Source organism: Muntiacus reevesi, chromosome X, assembly GCF_963930625.1.
Source record: "Muntiacus reevesi chromosome X, mMunRee1.1, whole genome shotgun sequence".
Lineage (NCBI taxonomy): Eukaryota > Metazoa > Chordata > Mammalia > Artiodactyla > Cervidae > Muntiacus > Muntiacus reevesi.
Window position 1 is genome coordinate 61,134,682 of NC_089271.1, and position 20,716 is coordinate 61,155,397.

General features: G+C 43.9%; 2 protein-coding genes across 3 annotated transcripts in view; one reads left to right on the plus strand and one right to left on the minus strand.

Moving 5' to 3' along the window:
* The window catches only part of PDZD11 (PDZ domain containing 11), a 30,889-nt gene extending 10,265 nt beyond the window's left edge, over positions 1-20,624 (minus strand). Inside the window, exons 1-7 of one of the 2 annotated variants that reach the window (XM_065915491.1) lie at positions 20,542-20,624; positions 19,930-20,029; positions 19,431-19,514; positions 19,107-19,163; positions 18,711-18,809; positions 18,424-18,484; positions 17,702-18,262 (exon numbers count right to left, since the gene is read on the minus strand). In XM_065915491.1, the coding sequence (XP_065771563.1) occupies positions 18,228-18,262; positions 18,424-18,484; positions 18,711-18,809; positions 19,107-19,163; positions 19,431-19,514; positions 19,930-20,016 (423 nt within the window). In that variant the 5' untranslated portion in view covers positions 20,017-20,029; positions 20,542-20,624 and the 3' untranslated portion in view covers positions 17,702-18,227. Of the gene's footprint in view, positions 1-17,701; positions 18,263-18,423; positions 18,485-18,710; positions 18,810-19,106; positions 19,164-19,430; positions 19,515-19,929; positions 20,030-20,541 lie in introns of those variants that run through there. The other variant, XM_065915490.1, reaches the window with a different exon arrangement.
* Positions 1,192-12,298, plus strand: ARR3 (arrestin 3). Its single transcript, XM_065915743.1, has 16 exons — positions 1,192-1,208; positions 1,471-1,501; positions 1,666-1,726; positions 1,886-1,930; positions 6,433-6,632; positions 6,754-6,813; positions 6,973-7,040; positions 7,683-7,818; positions 8,003-8,087; positions 8,340-8,412; positions 8,808-8,945; positions 10,729-10,812; positions 11,070-11,093; positions 11,268-11,320; positions 11,623-11,632; positions 12,202-12,298. The coding sequence occupies exons 1-16, from the start codon at positions 1,192-1,194 to the stop codon at positions 12,296-12,298; spliced, it is 1,182 nt and encodes a 393-aa protein (XP_065771815.1).
* Positions 20,625-20,716: the final 92 nt, after the last annotated feature.

The window sequence follows — 20,716 nt, forward strand, 5'->3', positions numbered from 1 at the left end:
CCTGACCTTGGCCCTGTCTCAGCAACAAGCAGCTAATCTTTTAGCAACTAATCTTTTGTCCACTAATCTGCTTTCCAAACTCTTGGCACCTGAGCTATTTATAAAGCAGTATTTTAGACCCCGCCCCCGGACCCTATTCTTCTCCCTTGACCCCCACCAATCTGAAAATTCACAGGACCTTGGGTATAAGAGGTTGGAGAGGCGAGCATAGCGACCAGAGCTGGAGACGGATGTGAGCTTCACCTTCCTCCCCAGGTATAGTCCAAAGTCCTCTTATTTCCAGCCCATACTAGGTCCCATATCCCCTGCCCTTAGCACCTTCCTCTATATATCAAGAAGCATTTGAGGGGCACCTTTCCCAACAGAGCTGACAGGCACTCAGGCCGAGATACCCTGGGAGAGACCTCTGAAACTCCCCTAAGTTCCTCTCAGGCCAGATCTAATACACATCAAAGAAAAGCATTAGAGAGATATCTTTCTCTAAGGATCAAGGCTTAGCACCTGGATACATTGATGGGGGTAAGAGTGGGCAAATCTGGGGAGGATGATGAGAACAATGAATAGTGTCAAGGAAGGCTTTCAACTTCCATAGAGGCTTCTGCCATCAACAACCAAGAGCATGAGGGCACCTTTACTCTCCTGCACCTTTCTCCTTCCTTAGTTGTGTTAAGGCCACCGTGAGGTGAACTCAGGCTCAGAATCCAGGCAGAAACCAGAGTCTGGGTTTTGTTCATTCATTCACTCATGTATCTAACAAACACGTCTTGGCATCTACCCTGTGCTAGGTGATGCTCAACCTCATTCAGTACAATTTTCTTCATACTTTCCTGGATGAAGGTCTTTCTCCAAACAAATTCCTTCTCCCAAAACACTAGAGAGGAGAGGGCCCCAGCTATTTAAAAAAGCCTCATCCTTTCTGGAGAACAAACAGTATGATTAGTCAATAATTTGTAAAAACTAGGGGAGTTTTTTTCCTGTGTCCTGGATGGGTGAGAGTATGCCTGAATAAGTAACCCTGGTAGGAGGGAGAATAGGAAGCATAGACCGTGGTGAGGTGTCTACCTAAGAAGAAAAGGTTATGTCACACCAGGTGTGTCCAGATGGTATATCAAAGCCAGGTAAGGAGAATGGGATCAAATGATTGAGCCTCCCTCCTTCCCCTCTTGCCAGAAAAGGCTCAACATCCACACCATGGCCAACATGTCTAGGTAAGTAAGAACTGCTAATTCTCTGCTTCTGGGACTTGTGGCTTACCCAAACCCAACGACCTGCCTTTGGGGTGGAGGAGTTTGCAACCTCTCTTCTACTTGTGTTGCCTCCACCTGAGTGTCACTTCATTCTTCTTGGGTCTCTTCCTCTAATCCTAGAAATAGTTCCTTTTCTCCCCAATTCCCTTTCTTTCCTTTCCCTTCTTCTCCCCCTCCCTTCTCTTCCAATCCCTTTCCATATCCTCTGATTTTCTCCTCTTAGGGTGTTTAAGAAGACCTGCTCCAATGGCAAGGTGAGAGAACCTGACCCAGCAGGGCAAATGAAAGGGGAAAAAGGGATAGGTGTGTACATCCTTCAAGGTCTCAGGGGTTTGGGATGGGGCCTTGGGTTGGGGCCTTCAGGGGAATCCATTAAAAGAAGATTATGAGAGTAACATGGGAGGTTGTTCCACAACAGCTATCCATGTACCTGGGGAAACGGGACTTCGTGGACCATGTGGACATGGTGGAACCCATCGGTCAGTGAGTCCGAAAAGAGAAAGAGCCTAGGGAGAAGGAGGGGAGTGGGAGCAAGGGAGTGAAAGAAAGCCAAGAAAGGACCATGCAGAAGAAGAACTTCTGTTTCATAGTCTGAGGACTTTTCCTGACCAGAATGCCGTCTCTTCCCCTCTCCATAGATGGTGTAGTCCTGGTTGACCCTGATTACTTAAAAGGCCGAAAGAGTAAGTAAAAATCCTTATTGGTCTGTGTATATGCCAGGGATCCCAACCTAAAAGATCACATACACCAGACAAGTAATCTGAATGAGTGGGCTGGACAAGTGGACCAGAGGGTTATAATAAAATTAAAAAGTGGTGGGAACTGTGAATGTCTTATCTGACAGAAGCTAACAACTGGGAATTTCAGCCCTGTGTGGCCAAATTTTCTGATTGTTAAAGAGGAACTGGAAATAAAGGTCAGAATAAGACTTTGAGAGGCTCAAAGTCTGAAAAGATTCTAGTGCCTCTTCCAAATAATATTTAAAATAGATATATTTCTAAAGCATTAATTACATTTTCTTTTCCAAGATCACACAAAATTTACATGTGTGCTGAAATTTAATGCTTTTTTCTAAAATCTCTAATTTTCTCCCTTATTGTTGGTGGGGCCTTTGCTTCACTGCTAACCTGAACACACACTTAGACTGCCTACTGAAAGATCCAGTACACCAGAAATCCATATTACTAAAATATGGATTAAATTATTAAAATTTGCATTAAGCAAATGTCCTGATTTTCAAATGTTGGCAGCTAATTAAGAGGTTTTTTTTAAAGCCCTGGATAAATCAAAAAACTTCATTTTTCCAAGGGCTGAATGTGACTTTCAGGCTGCCACTTTGCATTTCTTTTCCCCTTTATTTGCATATGTCTTTCCGTATCTCCTTTGTTTAGGGAAACCCATTTTTTCCATTAAAAAAAAATCCCAAACAAAGAAATAAACAAAACAATAATTACAGCAAGTAACAGCAAAAGACATTACTCTGGTTACAGTATTATAGTTCCAGATTACACTGAAATAATTGCTTTGCCATTTTTTTCTTTAATTCTTGCTCTGTGATCCAACAGATTGAAAATTGGGTTCGATTTGAAAAAGGTTCAGAACAAATTGATGAATACTAGTTCAAATGTAACCTTTAGGTATTGTGGAATAAACCAAACTTAATTGCTCAGATTAAACAGTGCGGATAAGCAGTCCACCCACTTTTAAATATCAGAGGAATTCTGGGGTATAGCCAGTAAATTAATCAACTTATTTAAGACTCTCAATTACTCTGTAGTTCTAAACCCTAAATCATTTTTTCACAGCCCTACAAAATTTTCAGAATAACCTACAGAAAAAAATCTTTAGTTTAAAAAATGTATGTCAGCCCAGGAAATAAAATGTTTATTCCTTTAATTTTAATCTTCATTCTCTTAGTTTTATATTATTATTCATTTAAGCTGTATGTATTTAAGTTTATTCCTTAGCTTTTTTATATGCTTTGTTACTTTTATCAAGATAATCTTACTTGCATAACATTTCCAAATATGTATTTTTTTCTTTTGAGGTGCATTTGTTGTAAAATATGCTAACACTACACCACTGAATGAAAAAGGCCAGTTGTAGGGCAATATATGTGGGAGTGTGAATGAAGTGTGGTTTAACAAAAATTGATGTGGGATCTCTCTGTATTATTTCTTACAACTGCATGTAAATCTACAATAATCTCAAAATAAAATGTTTCATTTCAAAAAGGCAATGAAAGAGAAGTTATAAATATCTAAGGTGGCCTTATATTTAATTACAGAAACAAAGTTGGGAAGCAAATGAAACAAATTAAGAGCAGTTATCTCTGAAATATGTATGATGGCAGGACTTTGATTTCTCTTTTTGTTCTTGTTTTCTAATTGTCACACAACTAATATGTATTATTTATATAATAAACACAAATATAAATAACTTTAGAATAGATGTTGAAATAAAAAAATTAAAATAAGCTATTTCTTAACACAAAAAAGGATGATTGTAAACTGTCAGAGAATCAATAAGATCTTGGGGGTGGGGTGATGCCCTTCCCACCACATACCACAGCAGGATGTGTCAAGAACAATTCATCTGATTAACACACCCTGAGCTCAGGGTCTATTAGATACCCTTTTGCCTGGCCCCTCCTCTTTTTCTGATTTCTCTTTCACTTCATCCCCTCCCTTGCTTCCTTCCAGCCTTCTCTTTTCCTCATCTTCTCTGTTTTTTCCTTTCCTTTGCTCCTTCTTTCCTTTTCCTATTCTTTCTCTTCCTTTTCCCACTTTTTTTGGCATAACCGGGAAACCAAGATGAATTTAATTTGTTGTATCTTTTGAAAATTGTTAAGTTTGTCTTCATGAAGAAACATTAGAAAGTACAGATGAAGGAGAAAGACTGTAATCCTCTCACCCAGAGATACTCACAGATATTCCAGTTCACATTTATTCATATTTTCTGTGTAAAAATACCTATATTTTTATTTTAAATTCTATATTATACATAATACTTTCTAAACTTCTTTTTTGCCTATGTAATAATCTATAAATTTTTTGGTTGCCTAGTACTATATTCTATGAGTGCACCATAATGTATTTCGCCAACTAACCACTGGACATTTTTTGCTATGACAAACAACCCCATAAAGTACATGCTTGTATGTATTTCTTTTCATACTTGTCCAATTATTTCTTTAGACTAAATGTCTGGAAAAGGAATGAATGGCCAAAGGGTAGTCACACATTTTTAAAGCTTTCTATCGCCAAATTGCCCTTCAAAATGGTTGTACCAATTAACTCTCCCTCATGCAGGGTATGAGGCTGCCCATTGTCCCAGACATTATAAGCACTACCATTATCGTTACTTTCAGTCTTTGTTGTATCTTTTGAATATAGATTCATTTTTTTTGCTTGTTTGTAATTTTAAAAGCAGATAATCTGGCTGTTGTATATTTTGATTTCTTAAAAATACAAAAATAAGTTGGTTTCTACTAGTGTGTGGCTCTTGGTAGTTTTCTTTTCTTTGGGTCAGGGCTCCTGATTAAAAATAAGATTCTCGACCCCTATTCCATTTTTTTCCCCAACCCCTGTTGTAAATCTTTCCTTCCCTCAGTCTCTGTCACTGTCCTTGGACAGATATCTCTCTCTACCCCATCCCACACTCCACTAGTGCACTGAAGTAGCTTTCTATTTGTCCCAATAATCTTAGGTACTAGCTGTAATGCATAAGTTCAATTATCATTGTTCCATTTCTCTAATATTGCCATGATCATCATCATCATCCACATCTATAATTTAAATTTCCACAGGGATTTCTCGTACATCACCTCCTTACAACCATCCTGTGAATTAAGCTGAGCATACAAGTCTGGGCTTTAGAGTCATGTCTGAGTTAAAATCCTGGGCTGTCATTTAGCTGCTCTGAGCTCATTTTCTCTACCTATAAAACAGAGGTAATAACTGTAGAGCTCTTCTGCAGTCTTATTATTGACAGGTGAAATAACTGAGGCTCAGACAACACGAGGGATTTCCACAAGTTGTATGCAAACCTAGGTTCTGACCCTAGAGAATTATGCAATGAATACCCTGTACCCATCACCTAGTTTTAAAAAGAATTACAGAAACCAACTGAAGTCTCCCGTGTATCCTTCCCTAATCCCACACTCCTTCCTCCCTTCCTCCTTTCCTTCCTGCCTCCACCTCGGGTAATAACTATTCTAAATTTGATATTTATTGTTCCCATGATGTTTCTATACTACTAACTTTATATATCAGTGAGCAACTTTGGTATTGTTCTACGTGCTTTTCAACTTTATATACATGGTATGATTGTGTATATCATCTTTCTTTTACTCAACTTTTGAGACTTAACCATGTTAATACATTGAGTTCAGGTTCATTATTTTAACCTCAGTTTAATACTCCACGATATGAATATACCATAACTGTTTACCCACTCTCCCACTGATCGATATTTAAATCATTTCCAGTTTTCTGCTATGACAAACACTGACGCCATGGACATTTCATATGTTTCTCCTTATAGACAAGAGCAAGAGTTCCACTAAATTCTTCTTATTTCATAAGATATGAGCAGATTCCACTTTATTGGACAGTGCCCAACAGTTTTTCAAAGTGGCTGTACAAACATATACTCCCACCACAGTATGTAATCAATTGTTTCACATCTGGAGCATTGTTCAACACTTAGTGCTGTCAGACTTAAAAATTTTTGAGGAAGCAGAAATGTTCTCATTGTGGCTTTAATTTGCGTTTATCTGATTACTAATAAGACTGGACATGTTTTCATACTTCATTGGCCATTCCATTCCACGCTTCTGTGTACAGCCTATTCATATACTTTGCACACTTTTATATTAGAATGTTTGTGTTTTTATTACTGATTTGTGGGAGTTTTTTTAGATACTATGAACACTAAACTTTTGTTACATGTGTTGCAAATATTTTCTCTCAGGCTTTTGCTTGTTTCATTATTTATAAAGATTCTTAATGTAAAGAAGTTTTAAATTTTACTGTAGTCAAATGTGTTAATCCTTTTCTTTATGGCCATACTGGTTTGATAATATTACATTGTTTCTCCATGTCTTCCTCTGAGCTTCCTCTGACGCCATTAAGACCTCCTTTCCCCATCAGACCTGACAGGTCTCTTGTTCCTTTGCCTGCAGTGTTTGTCATGTTGACCTGTGCCTTTCGCTATGGCCATGATGACTTGGATGTGATTGGTCTGACATTCCGCAAAGATCTGTACGTACAGGTCCAACAAGTGGTCCCAGCTGAGCCCAACAGCCCCCGGGGCCCCCTCACAGTCCTGCAGGAGCGACTGCTGCACAAGCTGGGGGACAATGCCTACCCCTTTACCCTGCAGGTACTGACCCCAAGCCCTAGGTAAGGCTTCTAGGGAAGATTAAGAGAGGAAGCTAAACAAGGAGAACAGAGGAAAGGGATCCCTATTTCTTCTGTTTGTTGACCTCCTTCTGATCCTTTAGATGGTTGTCAACCTGCCCTGTTCGGTGACACTGCAGCCAGGTCCTGATGATACAGGAAAGGTGAGGTCTGGGTTCTCAAAAAGACGGACAGAGGGATAAATGGACAAGACTGGAGAAAGGGACAGCTAAGGGATGGGATCAGACATTTCCTTATAAACCCATGAGGAAGGGAGTGGGCAGTGTCAGAAATGAGTTCTCTTTGCCTCTGCCCCCTTGCAGGCCTGCGGTATTGACTTTGAAGTGAAGAGTTTCTGTGCCGAAAACCTGGAGGAGAAAGTCTCCAAGAGGTGTTTCTGTGGTCAACTTCAAAATCCCTGCCTCTAGCCTGCACCAGGACACAGATCTTGCTCTCAGGACAAAAACATCCTTACTTCTAACCTCTGTAGCAGCATCACCAATTCAGATGCCCATTTCTGACTCCCCTCTAATTTCTCTTCTTTGCTCTAGAGCATGAGTCAGCAAACTCTTCTGTCAAAGCCCAGACAAGGAATATTAGGCTTCGTGAACAATGTACTTCCTGTTGTACCTACTGAACTGTGCCACTGTAGCATGAAAACAGCCATGGGCAGTACGTAAATGAACAAGCATGGCTATGTTCCAATACTTTAAGAACATTGAAATTTGAATTTTATATAGTTTCCACATGTCATAAAATATTGTTCTTTGATTTTTTTCAACCACTTGAAAATGTAATGACCATTTTTAGCTTGTGGGCCATACAGACACAAGCAGCAGACCAGACTTAGCCAGTGAGCCATAGTTTGCTGACCTATGGTCTAGATACCTACCCTGAGGGTCCAGAGGCATTCTCTGAGGGAAACCTTCTGCCACCTCCACCACCCAAGTGAGGACTGGGCTATAGGTTTGGCACAAGAAAGGTCTGTGGGTCCTAAGGAGATGTTCTGGCTGTCCCCTTGGCCTCTACTTAGAGATTCTGTGCGGCTGGTGATTCGGAAAATACAGTTTGCCCCCCTGGAACCAGGCCCTGGCCCCTGTGCCCAGACTGTGCGCCGCTTCCTCCTGTCAGCTCAGCCCCTACAACTCCAGGCCTGGATGGACAAGGAGGTTTGTGACCCCCATTTCTTGCCCCCTAGCATGCAACCACTCTGAAACCCTTTCTTTATTGATCTCCTACTTGGGAAGACAAGGGTGGAGGCCAGGTCGGCAAGAGTGCTGAGGAAACAAATTCTAGGTCGTTATCTGAGTGTTCTCCCTCCAACCTTATAATGGGCCTCTCCTCCTGCTTTAGGTAAATTATCATGGCAAACCCATCTCTGTCAATGTTTCCATCAACAACTCCACCAACAAGGTCATCAAAAAAATCAAGATTTCAGGTGAGCTTCTTTTCCTGTCTCCCTGCCCCTGGTCCCAAATTCATAGGTCTTTTTCCAGAACTCTGCCCCCACTTACCTAGTCTGCATTCATCTAGGCTTTCCTTCCATTGCAGGCTTATCAAAACATACATCTCTGTTCATCCATATATGCACATCTTAGTACATCACATGAAGTGTACCCATGTACAAGGGCAGTGAGTTGGGGTCTTGAGGATGACTAACTATAGTCATGTGCTTTTCCTGGCTCTTCAGTTGACCAGATCACAGATGTTGTCCTGTATTCACTAGACAAGTACACCAAGACTGTGTTCGTTCAGGAGTTCACGTGAGCTGGCGCCGGGGCTGGGGTCAGAGAGCTGAGGGGTAGGGTGGTGGGAAGAGGGTCGGGGTCTGGAGACAGAGGAGAGGATTAGGGAAAGAAGGAAATGGGGAAGAGGGCAGGACTGAGAAAGATCAAGGTGAGGGCTGATGTGGAAAAAGGAAGGGATTCTCAAGAGAGCTAGAGGGAGGATACCCACAAGAGGATCATCGAATTCTGAGAGGGTGGGGGCACAAGATGATTTTTCACCAGAGTGAATCATTCCCACTCTCCACAGTCAGACATGTCAGCTCTCTTGGATATTCCAGTAGGTTCATGGAATTGTGCAAAATACTCTTGGGAATGAGAATCACTTAGTTGGCAAGCCTAGCTTAAGTTCTTCTCTTCTTTTCCTTTCAAAGGGAGACTATAGCTGCTAACTCCACCTTCTCCAAGAGCTTTGCAGTAACCCCGCTTCTGGCACCCAACTGCCAGCAACAGGGCCTGGCATTGGATGGCAAACTCAAGCAGGGTGACACCAATCTGGCCTCTAGCACAATGTAAGCTCACACGTAACTCCCAGCCTTCATTTTCTACCCCCCAACCCATTCTGTGTGCTATATACACAGTTTTGAGGTTTCACTTTCAACGAAGCCTACCTGTTTCAAAAAAATTTTAAACATTCAGAGACACCTCTAGGCAAGAGGGCCAACAGTAAGCTAAATAATACCCATGGGACCAATGACAGGCTTAGGTCATGGGCAATAAGAAAGGAAAAAGTGGATAGGAAAAATTCCTAATGTATATTTTACAGCTCAAAAAGGTCTTATTTATGGTACTGTTATCCTCATAAGAATCTTATTAATTAGGCTGGATATGTGTTCTTACTGCTTTACACTTAATGCCTGAGGCTCAGAGAGACGAAGGAACTTGTCTAAGCTTGCACAGTGGCAGAGGTGGAAAAAATGCTATCACATGTCATCTGGCTCTAACACTGCGATCTCTGTAGCTGCTACTCTCTAGTGAAGATAGAAGTTCAGTGGAAGACAGATGAGAAATAGAGAGAAAAGAGGACAAAAAAGAACATGATAGGAACTGATAGAATTATATTGCCATTCATTTGGTCCTATGCCTAACACTTGGAGGCCCTAGTGTAAGATGTGTCTCCTACCGAAAACCATCTGCCACCATCTGACAAGCATTCATTCCCATTGCCTTTCTCTGTGCCTTATTAATCATGTAGCAATACATTGTTATTGCTTCAAAGAGCCTGAGAAATCATCCCAATAGCATTACTTTGCAGATAAAGGATCAGCATCCCAGGACAATGAAAAATCTTGGAAAATCTCCAAGATCATATAGCTTTCTGTATTTTCCTTTTCTTAAAATTAATTAATTAATTTTGGCTGAACTGGGTCTTCGCTGCTGTGTGTGGGCTTTCTGTAGTTGAGGTGAGCAGGGGCTACTCTTCATTGTGCTGGCATCTCTTGTTTGTGGAGCATGGGCTCTAGAGTGTGTGGGCTTCAGTGGTTGTGGCACAAGGGCTTAGTTGCCCTGCAGCATGTGGAATCTTCTGGACCAGGGACCGAACCTGTGTCCCCTGCACTGGCAGGCAGATTCTTATCCACTGTACCACCAGGGAACTCCTGTGCCTTATTTTTCAATCAGTCAGTTTTCATTGAATGCTTGTTACATACTCATTCCTATGCTAAGCAATGTGGGAGGGTACAAAGAAGTTGAAGATAGTCTCTGCCTTCAGTTTGGCTTAAATGGGGAACAAAGAGGAATGCAAATGCCATCTATCAGTTAAATGTTAGTATGTGTAGTTCAGATTATAAATCCAATAGGAGTTCAAAGAAGCCAGCATAGCTGGAGGAGACAGAAGGAGGTAGATCTTGAAGAATGTGTTGGATTTGGATAGCAATAGAGGAAGAAAAGAGAGTTCCAAGTTGGGAATATAGCCTGGGGAAACGTTAGAAGGTAAGAATCTGCACGGCTTGTTGTGAGCAAGGAGAGAGGATGGGTCCGGTTAGGTTGTATCCCAGGTGTTAGGGAGTTAGGGCAGGAAGGTTAGAGAGGCTAGGTGGGGCCAAATTGTTAAGGGTTGTGAAAGTCAAGCAGTGTACTAATTATATTCAGAGAGGTAGCCTCCTGAGCAGAGGGTGACATGGTAAAACTGGATTTGAGGAACAGAAATGCGATCCCAATGAGTAGGAGATCACAGCCTGGGAGACCTGTCAGATGACAAAAGATGCACAGGAAGGGACTGGGGGATTCAATGAGTTAGCTCCCTCGCAGCCATTTCCCCTCAAACACACAACAATGAATACTACCACCTCCCAGTCTTCGACCAGGAGTGGACAAGGAGCTGCTGGGGATCCTGGTGTCCTACAAAGTCAGAGTCAACCTGATGGTGTCCTGTGGAGGGTGAGTGAGAATGCAAGGTCTGTCTGGGTAGGGGCTGGGGAGCCACTTTTGTTTTCCTCCCAGTTGGACTGACCCATTCAACCCACCCCTTCTCTGGACCCGTTTCCCAAACCTGTGAGTTCCATGAGCAGGCTACCTTCCCTTCCAGAAACCGATTCTATGGTTGGGTTGGCCTTACAATCCCTAATTCCCGTGTCAAAGTAGGTTGCTACATTCCATTTCCAGCTGCTAATTTTAGGGTGTCATTCTACCCTCAGCATCCTAGGCGACCTGACAGCCAGGTAAGAGACTATGGGGTGGGGGGAACCAGGGCAAGAAAGGGAGGATGCAATCAGGAGATCAAAAGAGTGATGAGGGAGAATCTAAGGGCATCCTAGGACCAAATAACTGAGGGAGAGAGGTTCAGGGAGTGGTCTTGGAGGGAGATCTGTAACTCAACCTTGGGATCCTTGCAGTGATGTTGGTGTGGAGCTCCCCCTGATCCTGATGCATCCAAAGCCGTCAGACGGTGAGTGACCAGGTGGGACTCACAGAACAGTGGTCCCGAGGGTTGGGGACCAAGCAATTCTGATCTCATGAATTTAGGACTGGCAGTTTGCGTAGAGATTCTATAGCAGTAGGTAGGGTGGGTGAATAGGTTTTCAGGGCAATTGTGTGTATCTGTGTGTGCACGCGCGCATGTGTGTGTGTGTTGTATATATATGAGAGGGAGACGGTCAAAAAGGGAGAGGGAAGAGTAACAAGACATTTCTTCAGGGAACTTATCAGCTTTAATCCATATTTCCTTCCCTCTCTATATGCTCACTACAGAAGCTGCTAGGTAAGAAAATGTGAGGCCTGGAAACCTCGCCCTCCACCCCTTTCCCCATGCCACTCTCTGTTTTAGGACAATGGAAATATTAAAAAGCTTCCCTGGAGTGTTGCTTTCAATAGGTGTGCAGTGGAAACATATGGTTTAACTTCGTGTCATAGTTCAGTGCAGTGCTTTTCATAAGCCCCACTTTCCCTTTTTGCATCCCCCACCCTCCACCTCCTGCTCTTCTCCCAGTCGTCCTTCATCCTCATCCCTTCCAGTCTTGTCTTTTTTCCCTGCCTCCTAGCCCTTATTTCTCCTGTTTTTCATTTTTCCATGCCTTCTCTCCTTCCCACCCTCCATTCTTATTTCCCCTCTGAGAGTGGGGGGGGGGGGACTTTTGTGTTGGGAGATTGGGGAAGGAATGAAGGAAACAAGCCCAGTGTGGTCCATGTGGGGTGGGGGCAGCTGAGAGGGGGTGAGGGTCTGAGTTGAGTGGCAAGGAAGGGATCACTTCTCTGGGGTCAGGAAATTGGAGTGGATGATGCTCAGAGAGTTGTTCCTAACCCTCCGTTCCCTTCTGCTGCTTCTGCAAGCTCTGAGGACATAGTCATCGAGGAGTTTGCTCAGCAGGAGCCCAGTGGAGAGGAGAGCCAGGAGCCTTTGGCAGCTGAGGGGGATGAGGGCAGCTGAGCACCTGGCTCCAGTACCTATGTGTGGGAGTCCCACTGCAACTCAATAAATCAGCTTGTCCGGATGTGCCTTCTGATCTCTTTGGTACTTACTCCTCTTGGAGGAGGGTAATGGAACTATCTAGAATGAACCAACTCCCCCCCGCCAAGCCTCCCACCCCCACTCCACACCAGTGATTAGATTTCCTGCAGCACATGCTTTTCCTCCAAACGATCCGACTCCCCTCTGGCAAGGCCACCTACCCTCTGTGAGTGCTTCAGCTTTCTTGGCCATCCCTGCCCTCATCCCACCCCCAACTATCCCACTCCCAGGATCACACACGGCCCAGCTGCCCCACCTCAGGGCTGTGGGCAGGGCCTGAGAGGGCATGGCCCCAAGGCCAGGCCTGAAGGTGACATTGATGGTTGGATAGAGTGCCAAGGGACCCCAGGCAGCAAGTGCCACCCATCTGCCAAGCACAAAGGACACCTCAAGGCCCACCACCGAGGCTTCAGCCTTGGATCCATCACACCCGAGCGCCAGTCTCTGTGCAAATCCAAGCCCTGCAATCCTTGGCTGGCAGAGTGGTGGGGACCTAGGTTGGGCTTTGGGGATAAGAAGATGTGATGGTACAGAATGGAGTAGGGGGCTCTCAGGGGAATCAATATCCTTTTCACCTAGGGTGTCATCTGGCCTACTTATTCTCACCCACTTTATGTACAAGAGCTTGGAAGGCACCTGCTGGGTGAGCCCAGTACAAGGCATCACACAGTACGCTTTTGCCCCCTTTGGCCGACTTACCTGGGGATTCTTTTCCTCAAAGTTATCTATTGTAAGCGTTGAAAAGTTGAACCAGGACACTTTTCAAGGGCCATTCTCTACTTCTGGGTCTAAGACTGCCTGGTACTGGGGGTAGAGGAGGCGTACAGAGTAAATATCTGCCCCTCCTTTGCCGGCAACCTTTAGCATTGACTTCCTGTCTAAGGTCATGTCCTTGGAGGACCGAATAGTGAGTGTTCACTCCCACATCACTAGCCCGGTACCTCAACCACTTAAGCCTATTCATCTACAGTAGGGTAGCACCTATTGTGCTGTGCTTACTGTAATGTAAGCCCACATTACCTGTGGATAAAGGAGAACTAAAAAGTGAAACCTCTACAAAAATAACTAAATAAATAAGAAAAAAAAGTGAAACCTCCCCAAATCACCAAATCCTGTGCTGTTTCTTATTCTGTCTCTTCTCATCTAATCTCTACCTGTATGTAACAAAGTACAAATAGTCTCAAATACTTAAATCTGTTGCTCTGCAGGGTCTTCCTTAATGAAAACAGTCTACTGAGATAGGACCTCTCTTAGGATGGTAGGCACTTACTTGGTTGTAGCCATAGCCGCTACTTTTCAGGAACCCAATTTCCTTGACTCTTTTGATTTTCCCTTCGTTAAATTCTAGCCTTTAGAAAGCTGGTTAGCTGCAGTTATGGAACACAGCTGGCTAGAAGCACTTTTGCAGCCTAATTTCTAGCAACATTCGTGATTCAATTATTGCTGTGGTTGTCTTCGACATCACAAGTGGATATTATGCCGCATTTTACCTGAAAAGGCGATTGCAGGAAGCAATAGAGGGATTGGTAAAATTAGCACAGAGGATAAAAACAATACAAGCATGAGTGCATAAGGAGAAAAAAAAGACGAGCAGAGAGAAAGACAGGTATGTTATTCTCTTTGAATCTCAACTAAATGCTTCAACTCTCTGCAACACATTATCCTGTAGACATCAATTTTTTTGAGGAAACAGATAAGTGAGTAGAAGATGTATGAGCATAGAGAGGTGATTATATCATTATCATGTTGGTGGGTAACAAGATTGATCTGAACAAAAGGAAAGGCTTAACTACAACTGCTTCTGGCATATCTAGCTCAGTCCCAATGGGGAGGGTCTCAGTTCAGTTCTGTTCAGTCGCTCAGTCATGTCCGACTCTTTGCAACCCCATGGACTGCAGTGTGTCAGGCTTCCCTGTCCATCACCAGCTCCCAGAGCTTGCTCAAAATCATGTCCATTGAGTCAGTGATGCCATCCAACCATCTCATCCTGTGTCGACCCCTTCTCCTCCTGCCTTCAATCTTTCCCAGCATCCGGGTCTTTTCCAATGAGTCAGTTCTTCACATCAGGTGGCCAAAGTATTGGAGTTTCAGCTTTAGCATCAGTCCTTCCAATGAGTATTCAGGACTGATTTCCTTTAGGATTGACTAGTTGGATCTCCTTGCAATCCAAGGGACTCTCAAGAGTCTTCTCCAACACCAAAGTTCAAAAGTATCAATTCTTCAGCGTTCAGCTTTCTTTATAGTCCAACTCTCACATCTATACATGACTACCAGAAAAACCATAGCTTTGACTAGACGGACCTTTGTTGGCAAAGTAATGTCTCTGCTTTTTAATACTTTATTTACTTGAGAGATTTACCTGTGTCGGGGATTAGAGCTTTGAGGCTTCTTGGTCCTAGGGAAGCATCATTATGCCTCAGAAAGGACTATCCCTATCCAGTAACTCTGGGTCAGAAAGGGGTCTTACCACTATCTGATCACTTCCTTCATTTCTCATTTATCCAGAGAAGTCTCTACAGAGGAGGCAGAATTATTGAGCCCAGTGCCAAAACCAGTTGCAATGCAAAAAATATAACTCATGTTTCTTTATAATCTCTCCATTGCATTTGTCCCTAGTTATTCACCATGGCTTACTCTTTCAGATAACCTTGGCTTATCCTATTGTGGGGTGGAGGTTAGGTTCATCTCCCTACTATGCAGTGCAAAGGCCTGGAATCATGTCCCTGAACCTGACCTTTGTTTTTTATTTCACACAGAAACACACACACACACATATACACAGAGCTATTCCAAGTCATGGCTTCTGCCCTTCTTTCCAGAGGTTAATTCCTCTCTGCTGAAGGAAGAGGAGAGGATCCTTTCTCCCAGTCTTGCTGAGGTAGGGAGGGTACAAGCAGAGTAGGCAAACTTCCTTTGCTGAGTTGATGGCCAGGCCAATTTTTCTGCCTGACATACTGAAGGGGAAGTGGGACTAACTTCAGTCCAAAGCAGCTGCCTGTTTTGCTTTTAGGTGAAAGGGATGAGAAGATAAAAAGTTCTTTTCTGTGTCTCCCAGAAGACGCTCCTGAGAGTTGAGATTTGACTCCAGCCACTTCACTCTACTACCTTCCTTCTTTAACACACACTTTGGTGGTGAAATCCAACTGGGACTCTCCAATAAGTCAGGCATCAAAAACCTTTGTTCCAGGTGACAGCTTAGGCTATCTTTCTGCCTAATTTGATCAATTTGCTGGATTTGGGCTTCCCAGTTCCAGTCCTCCCCCACCTCACGTTTACAGTTTAAATACTTGGCCACTTACAAAGCTCTTATTCAATTCCTAGGCTTAGGAGTAAAACAGAACCCCTGAAAATGCTATCTTTTTTCCTCGACCACTTCTCACAGTTACAAGGTGGAAAGTTCTTGCAGAGTCCAGGAATCAATCCCACCTGACCATGTAGGATGTCTTACTGATAAACAACATCTGCAGGGGATGCAATTCTACAGCAGCTAGAATATCTCAAAGACCAACACAGTTCCTTCTCCATTGTTTTCCTATCTACACTTTCGATATATGACAGGTCCTTTCACCTCAGTCTCTTATTGTTTGCACCTTCTCCACACCATACCTACACCTCTACAATGCAGTTGCACCATGGTGGTGTCCCAACACAGAACCATTCTAAGTACCTCAAAGTAAGAACCAATTTAGGGCAAGAGGATTTTTGCTTCTTAGGCCCGTGGCACCTAGCTGGGACTTTTTACTCTGTTCACTACACTTTTTAGATGAGTTGTTTTAAAACCTTTTACCCACAGGGAGAATCTTGAACCTCAACATTCAGTAGACTCAGCCAATACGCCTTTGTGCATCTCAGCCCCTAGTTTCTTACTCAGATGGCCATTGGGGGGCAGCAGAGCAAATAGGAACATATATTCTATGTGGGGCTGGGGGAGGATTTCGCTGGTGGCTCAGATGGTGAAGACTCCACCTGCAGTGGAGACCCAGGTTCCATTTCTGGGTTAGGAAGATTTCCCTGGAGAAGGGAACAGCAACCCACTCCAGGATTCTTGCCTGGAGAATTAATTCCACGGACAGAAGAGCCTGGTGGGCTACAATCCATGGGGTCACAAAGAGTCAGACACTACTAACACTTTCACTTTCCAGGAAACACAGAGACAGCTAGATTGACTATACCTCCAGATCTGTTCACCAGGATGTTGCTACCTGACAATAGCACTGAGCCTCTAGAAGAGGTACCATAGTAGAGCTGGGGTTGCAGGGGGCGGGGGATACTTATAGGAAGAAACAGAACTTCCTCACAGAGATATATGACTACTATTTAGAACAGTTTCCCATATTTGAAGACTTACTCAAATTCATTAAAAAGAAGTGGCATGGAAACCCTGGTTGATTAGTGCTTGGCAGAGTCAGTAAATTGGTTGGTTTGTGCAACATTTGGGGAGAGTAGAGTGGCAAAGTGAGTTAACTGTGGCAACATGAGTAGAAGTGGTGCTGAAAGTGCAGAGGTGCAGCCTTCTAATTGTGATTTTTAAAAACTGAGGCATAGTTGATGTGCACAATTGTACTGTGACTTTGAATAAAAAGATCTTTAAGTACAAAAAAATAAAAAATAAATATATTTTAAAAAAATCAGACATTTAGGCTACATCTCAAACCAACAGCATCACTCTTCAGGGGGAAGGGCCTCAAAATATATACTGAAGTTTCCCAGGATTCTTCAAGGAAAATTTGGGACTTTCATTATGGGGTACGACTTCACCCCATACCTCATTAGATAACTTTCTATTCTTAATGGGTATTGTGAACATGTCAATGGCACTACATGTGGCCTGGAATATCTAACAATGGATTGCTAAGAACATGGCAGAAGGCTATTTGGGGGCTGGGGTGAAGACAAGGGGGAAATCAGCAAGCAGTCAGTACTACTCAACCGACCAGGTGGAAAATGGGAACCGATTGCTTACTGCTATCCCTGAAAAGAAATGCATCTAAGCCTCTCCCTTAGCTTATGTTCCAGATGAAAGAATCTGGGAAAAGAGAAGACAGACTATATTAATACTGGTCCCTGAACAGAAGTGGCCATAGTTCATGGGGGAAGGGACACTGTTTCCTCCAGTACCCCTCACCCTATACCCATTCCTCAGTCATACTCCAGATAAGCTTCCTGGGTCTCCCTAACGTTCTGGCCAGAAAGAGATAATTGTGAAGCACGTATAGTGTTGCTCTGTTGCTTCTAGTGGTTCCTCTCTTTGGAAGAGCTTTTATTTTTATCTCAAAAGCATTTACCACCCAACCAGTATCATTCAAAAGTCACACCAACATGTCCTCAGCATTGTGTTTTACTTTTTTGCAGGGAGAAAATAGAATGAGGGAGGGGAGGAAAAACAGGGTTCCGCTGCAGTCTCCAAAGTGTATGGGTATATAGTATAAGGATGGGATGAGATGGTCAGGCAGATTAGCGGGGAGGCCCCCAAGATCCATTTTTCTACTGATTTGTATATGCTAATGAAAATGACATGACATTTGTGGAATTGCCTAGCACATGGTATTCAATAAATGTCAGCTGCCTTCTCTAGCAGGGTTCTCCACAGGCTAAGAGATACCTAGACATCACCATCCTTCTCCTTCCAGGGTATGAAGCCCACAAAGAAACCTAGGGAACTCAAAGCACAGGACAGTTGGGAAAATGCAGTTGGCTGGCTGGCTCAGTGCAGGGTCTCGCTGTCTCCCCATCCTCCCGACTCCACTCTCCCAGGGTGAGACTAAGAGTAGTTTCCCAAGTGGCTTCCCTGAGACCTAGCTAGCTTGTCCTAGGAGATCCCATGTAGAGGGCTGTGGGTTTCAACTCTCTAGTGCACAGTCCTCTCTTTCTGGCGATGATAATCTTGGGGAAAACAAGAAAGAAAAGGAAGAAAAGCACAGGTTATTTTCTGGCCTGAGCTCCCAACTCCCCATCACCAACTTGTGGGGCCTCTAGTAATCAGTATTTTAAAGAGTTCCCACTGAGGGTCCTACCAGGTAAGCAAAAAAGAGAGAGGTACTTACTGTAGGGAAAGAAACGGACCCTCATGCTGATTTCTCGAGCTGTCTTCAGGATCTCAACAGCCTGGAAGGAACATGGCAGCTTGTACAAATGAAGAGATACAACCCAGGACAGAATCATAACAGGAGGAAAGTAGTTTGCCACTCCAACCTTCTGGGGCACCAATAGCTGCCTCCCTCTTATCGAGGTGAAATTCTTTCTCATCAAGTTACACATTAGGCTAATCTTATCTGCTACATCCTATCTGGGATGGCTTCTGGCCTCACCACAGCCCAGGTGCTGTGCTCACCTTGCTGTGCTCAATATCTTGGAAATCCACATCATTCACAGCTAGGACTTGGTCCCCTTCCTGAAGTCCTGCTCGATGTGCATCAGAGTCAGGAATCACCTGTTGGTAAGGAGAGAATATATATGATCAAGGTAGGATAATTTCAAACAATGTAAGTGAAATTAAGTGCTGTTCAAATGTAAGGTACTATACTGGTTGTGTGTGTGTGAGAGAGAGATGATGTGGGGAAACAGGTAGCTTGCAAGGTAGGAAGTTGTAAGTGGGCAAGGACAGTCTCACTATGCCCATTTTATAAGTCTACTGAATCATCCTTCTCCCCAGCCTTGGGACATCAGGGTTCAGCAATCGGATAACAGAGGGAAGTAGCTATCCATATTGCCTACCAGGCAGACGCACCTTGGAGATAAAGATGCCCAGCTGGGAGGCCTTTCCTCCTCGGATGTTAAACCCCAACTGTAAGACAAGAGCACAAAAGGGGGCTCAATACAGACCACAAACACAGGAATATCTAGTAGCATCAATGTATGATAGCTTGCCTTATGCCCCTCAGAGAGCAGTCAGAAGTTGTGGAAGTGGCATCTCAGCTTTTCTGCTCATAAAAGGAAGTTTCTTCACCTTCTTATCTGCTTCCCAGTTCATCTCCCCCAACCATGGCCAGCTTCTGGGCCTGGTATGGACAAACCTAGCCTGGAATAAGAGGCAATTGTTCCATAAGCTCACCTGAGCTCCGGGGGGCTTCTTCAGTGTAACGATGCGGGGCAGAAACTGGGTCAACTCATTGTTGTAGTCTGGATGGTATACCCTCTGCAAGACATAGCAACCCCAGAAATCTTATTATCAGGCTTACTACTTTCATCCAGAACACAAACACATCACCCTGAAGCCAGGAGAAGGTGAAATCATGGACTTAGTTTAAGTAAAACAGATAACACTGTCCAAACAGGTAGATAGATAGAAATGGGGAAATGCTAGCGGCCCAGGAGCCCCTCACTTCTTTACCTCAACAGAATGAAAATTAGGGCTCTGAATTTCCAGAATTCTCTGGTGTAATGGACTCTGGTAGGAAGATTCCACAAGAAGCTCTCAATGGGCCCAGTTGCTCAGAATCCAACTTCTAGCTAAGATCCACTCTCCCTTGAGCTTTTTAACTGCCATCCTACCTTTCATATATCATCCTGTGCCTATGGGAAAAAAAATTCCTTGTACAGATGGTTCCCACCTCATGAGGAGGAATCCATGCTGGGGGATTCTCATAGGCAGGCAGGAAAACCACCGGGTAGTCATCGTAAGGAATCCGGCTGTCCATCTCCAGCTAGGACCTGGAATGGAAGCATGAATCAAAGTTGATGAAAATGGTTTAAAAGGGAAAACAGCCCAGCAAGTTTCAGAAAACAATCCGAACCCATTCCAAGACTGTCAGTCTATACGCCCAGCCCACTTCTAGGTAGATGATAGATTTTGGGAGAGAAGGAAGAAAACTATCAACTTGGCTGACTATTTGGATGCCAACAACCTGTCTATAGATACACTATAGAAACAATCTGCTTTCTCACAACAATCTTGTGAAACATATGTTACCGTCCTCATTCTAGAGAGGAGGAAATCGGGGTCGAATCCAAAAATATCTGACTACTTTCGAAATTCAACGGAATACTGATTCCAACTATCCATTGAAACTCGGGGCAAGGCACCGCCCCACATTCCCTAATGTGATCAGTAATGGTGGAGGTCTGCAGATTGGCCTTTCCTTCACCACCAGCCGCCTTCCAGATCTCTTTCCCGCATTGTGCCTGAGTCCTGTGCCCAGGCACTGTAAAAGTTGTCTTACTACCTCTCCAACCCGCAGGCCTCAGGCGCCGAGTCTCAGCTCACCGCCAAGTCAGCCTGGGAACCGGAAGCGGATGTTAGGCTGAGTCGGAAAGAGGCGGGGTCAGGGCGCGACGCGCAAGTCCCCCTCCCATGCGTCTTCCTGCGCGCGCCGAGTGCGTGCTCCGCCTTCAGGCTGT

Excerpts from the sequence above, each read along its gene's own strand:
- ARR3 (XM_065915743.1), top strand. Across the intron at positions 1,727-1,885 it reads GGACATGGTGGAACCCATCG|ATGGTGTAGTCCTGGTTGAC; the intron begins GTCAGTGAGTCC and ends CCCTCTCCATAG. Across the intron at positions 8,946-10,728 it reads AATCTGGCCTCTAGCACAAT|TCTTCGACCAGGAGTGGACA; the intron begins GTAAGCTCACAC and ends ACCACCTCCCAG.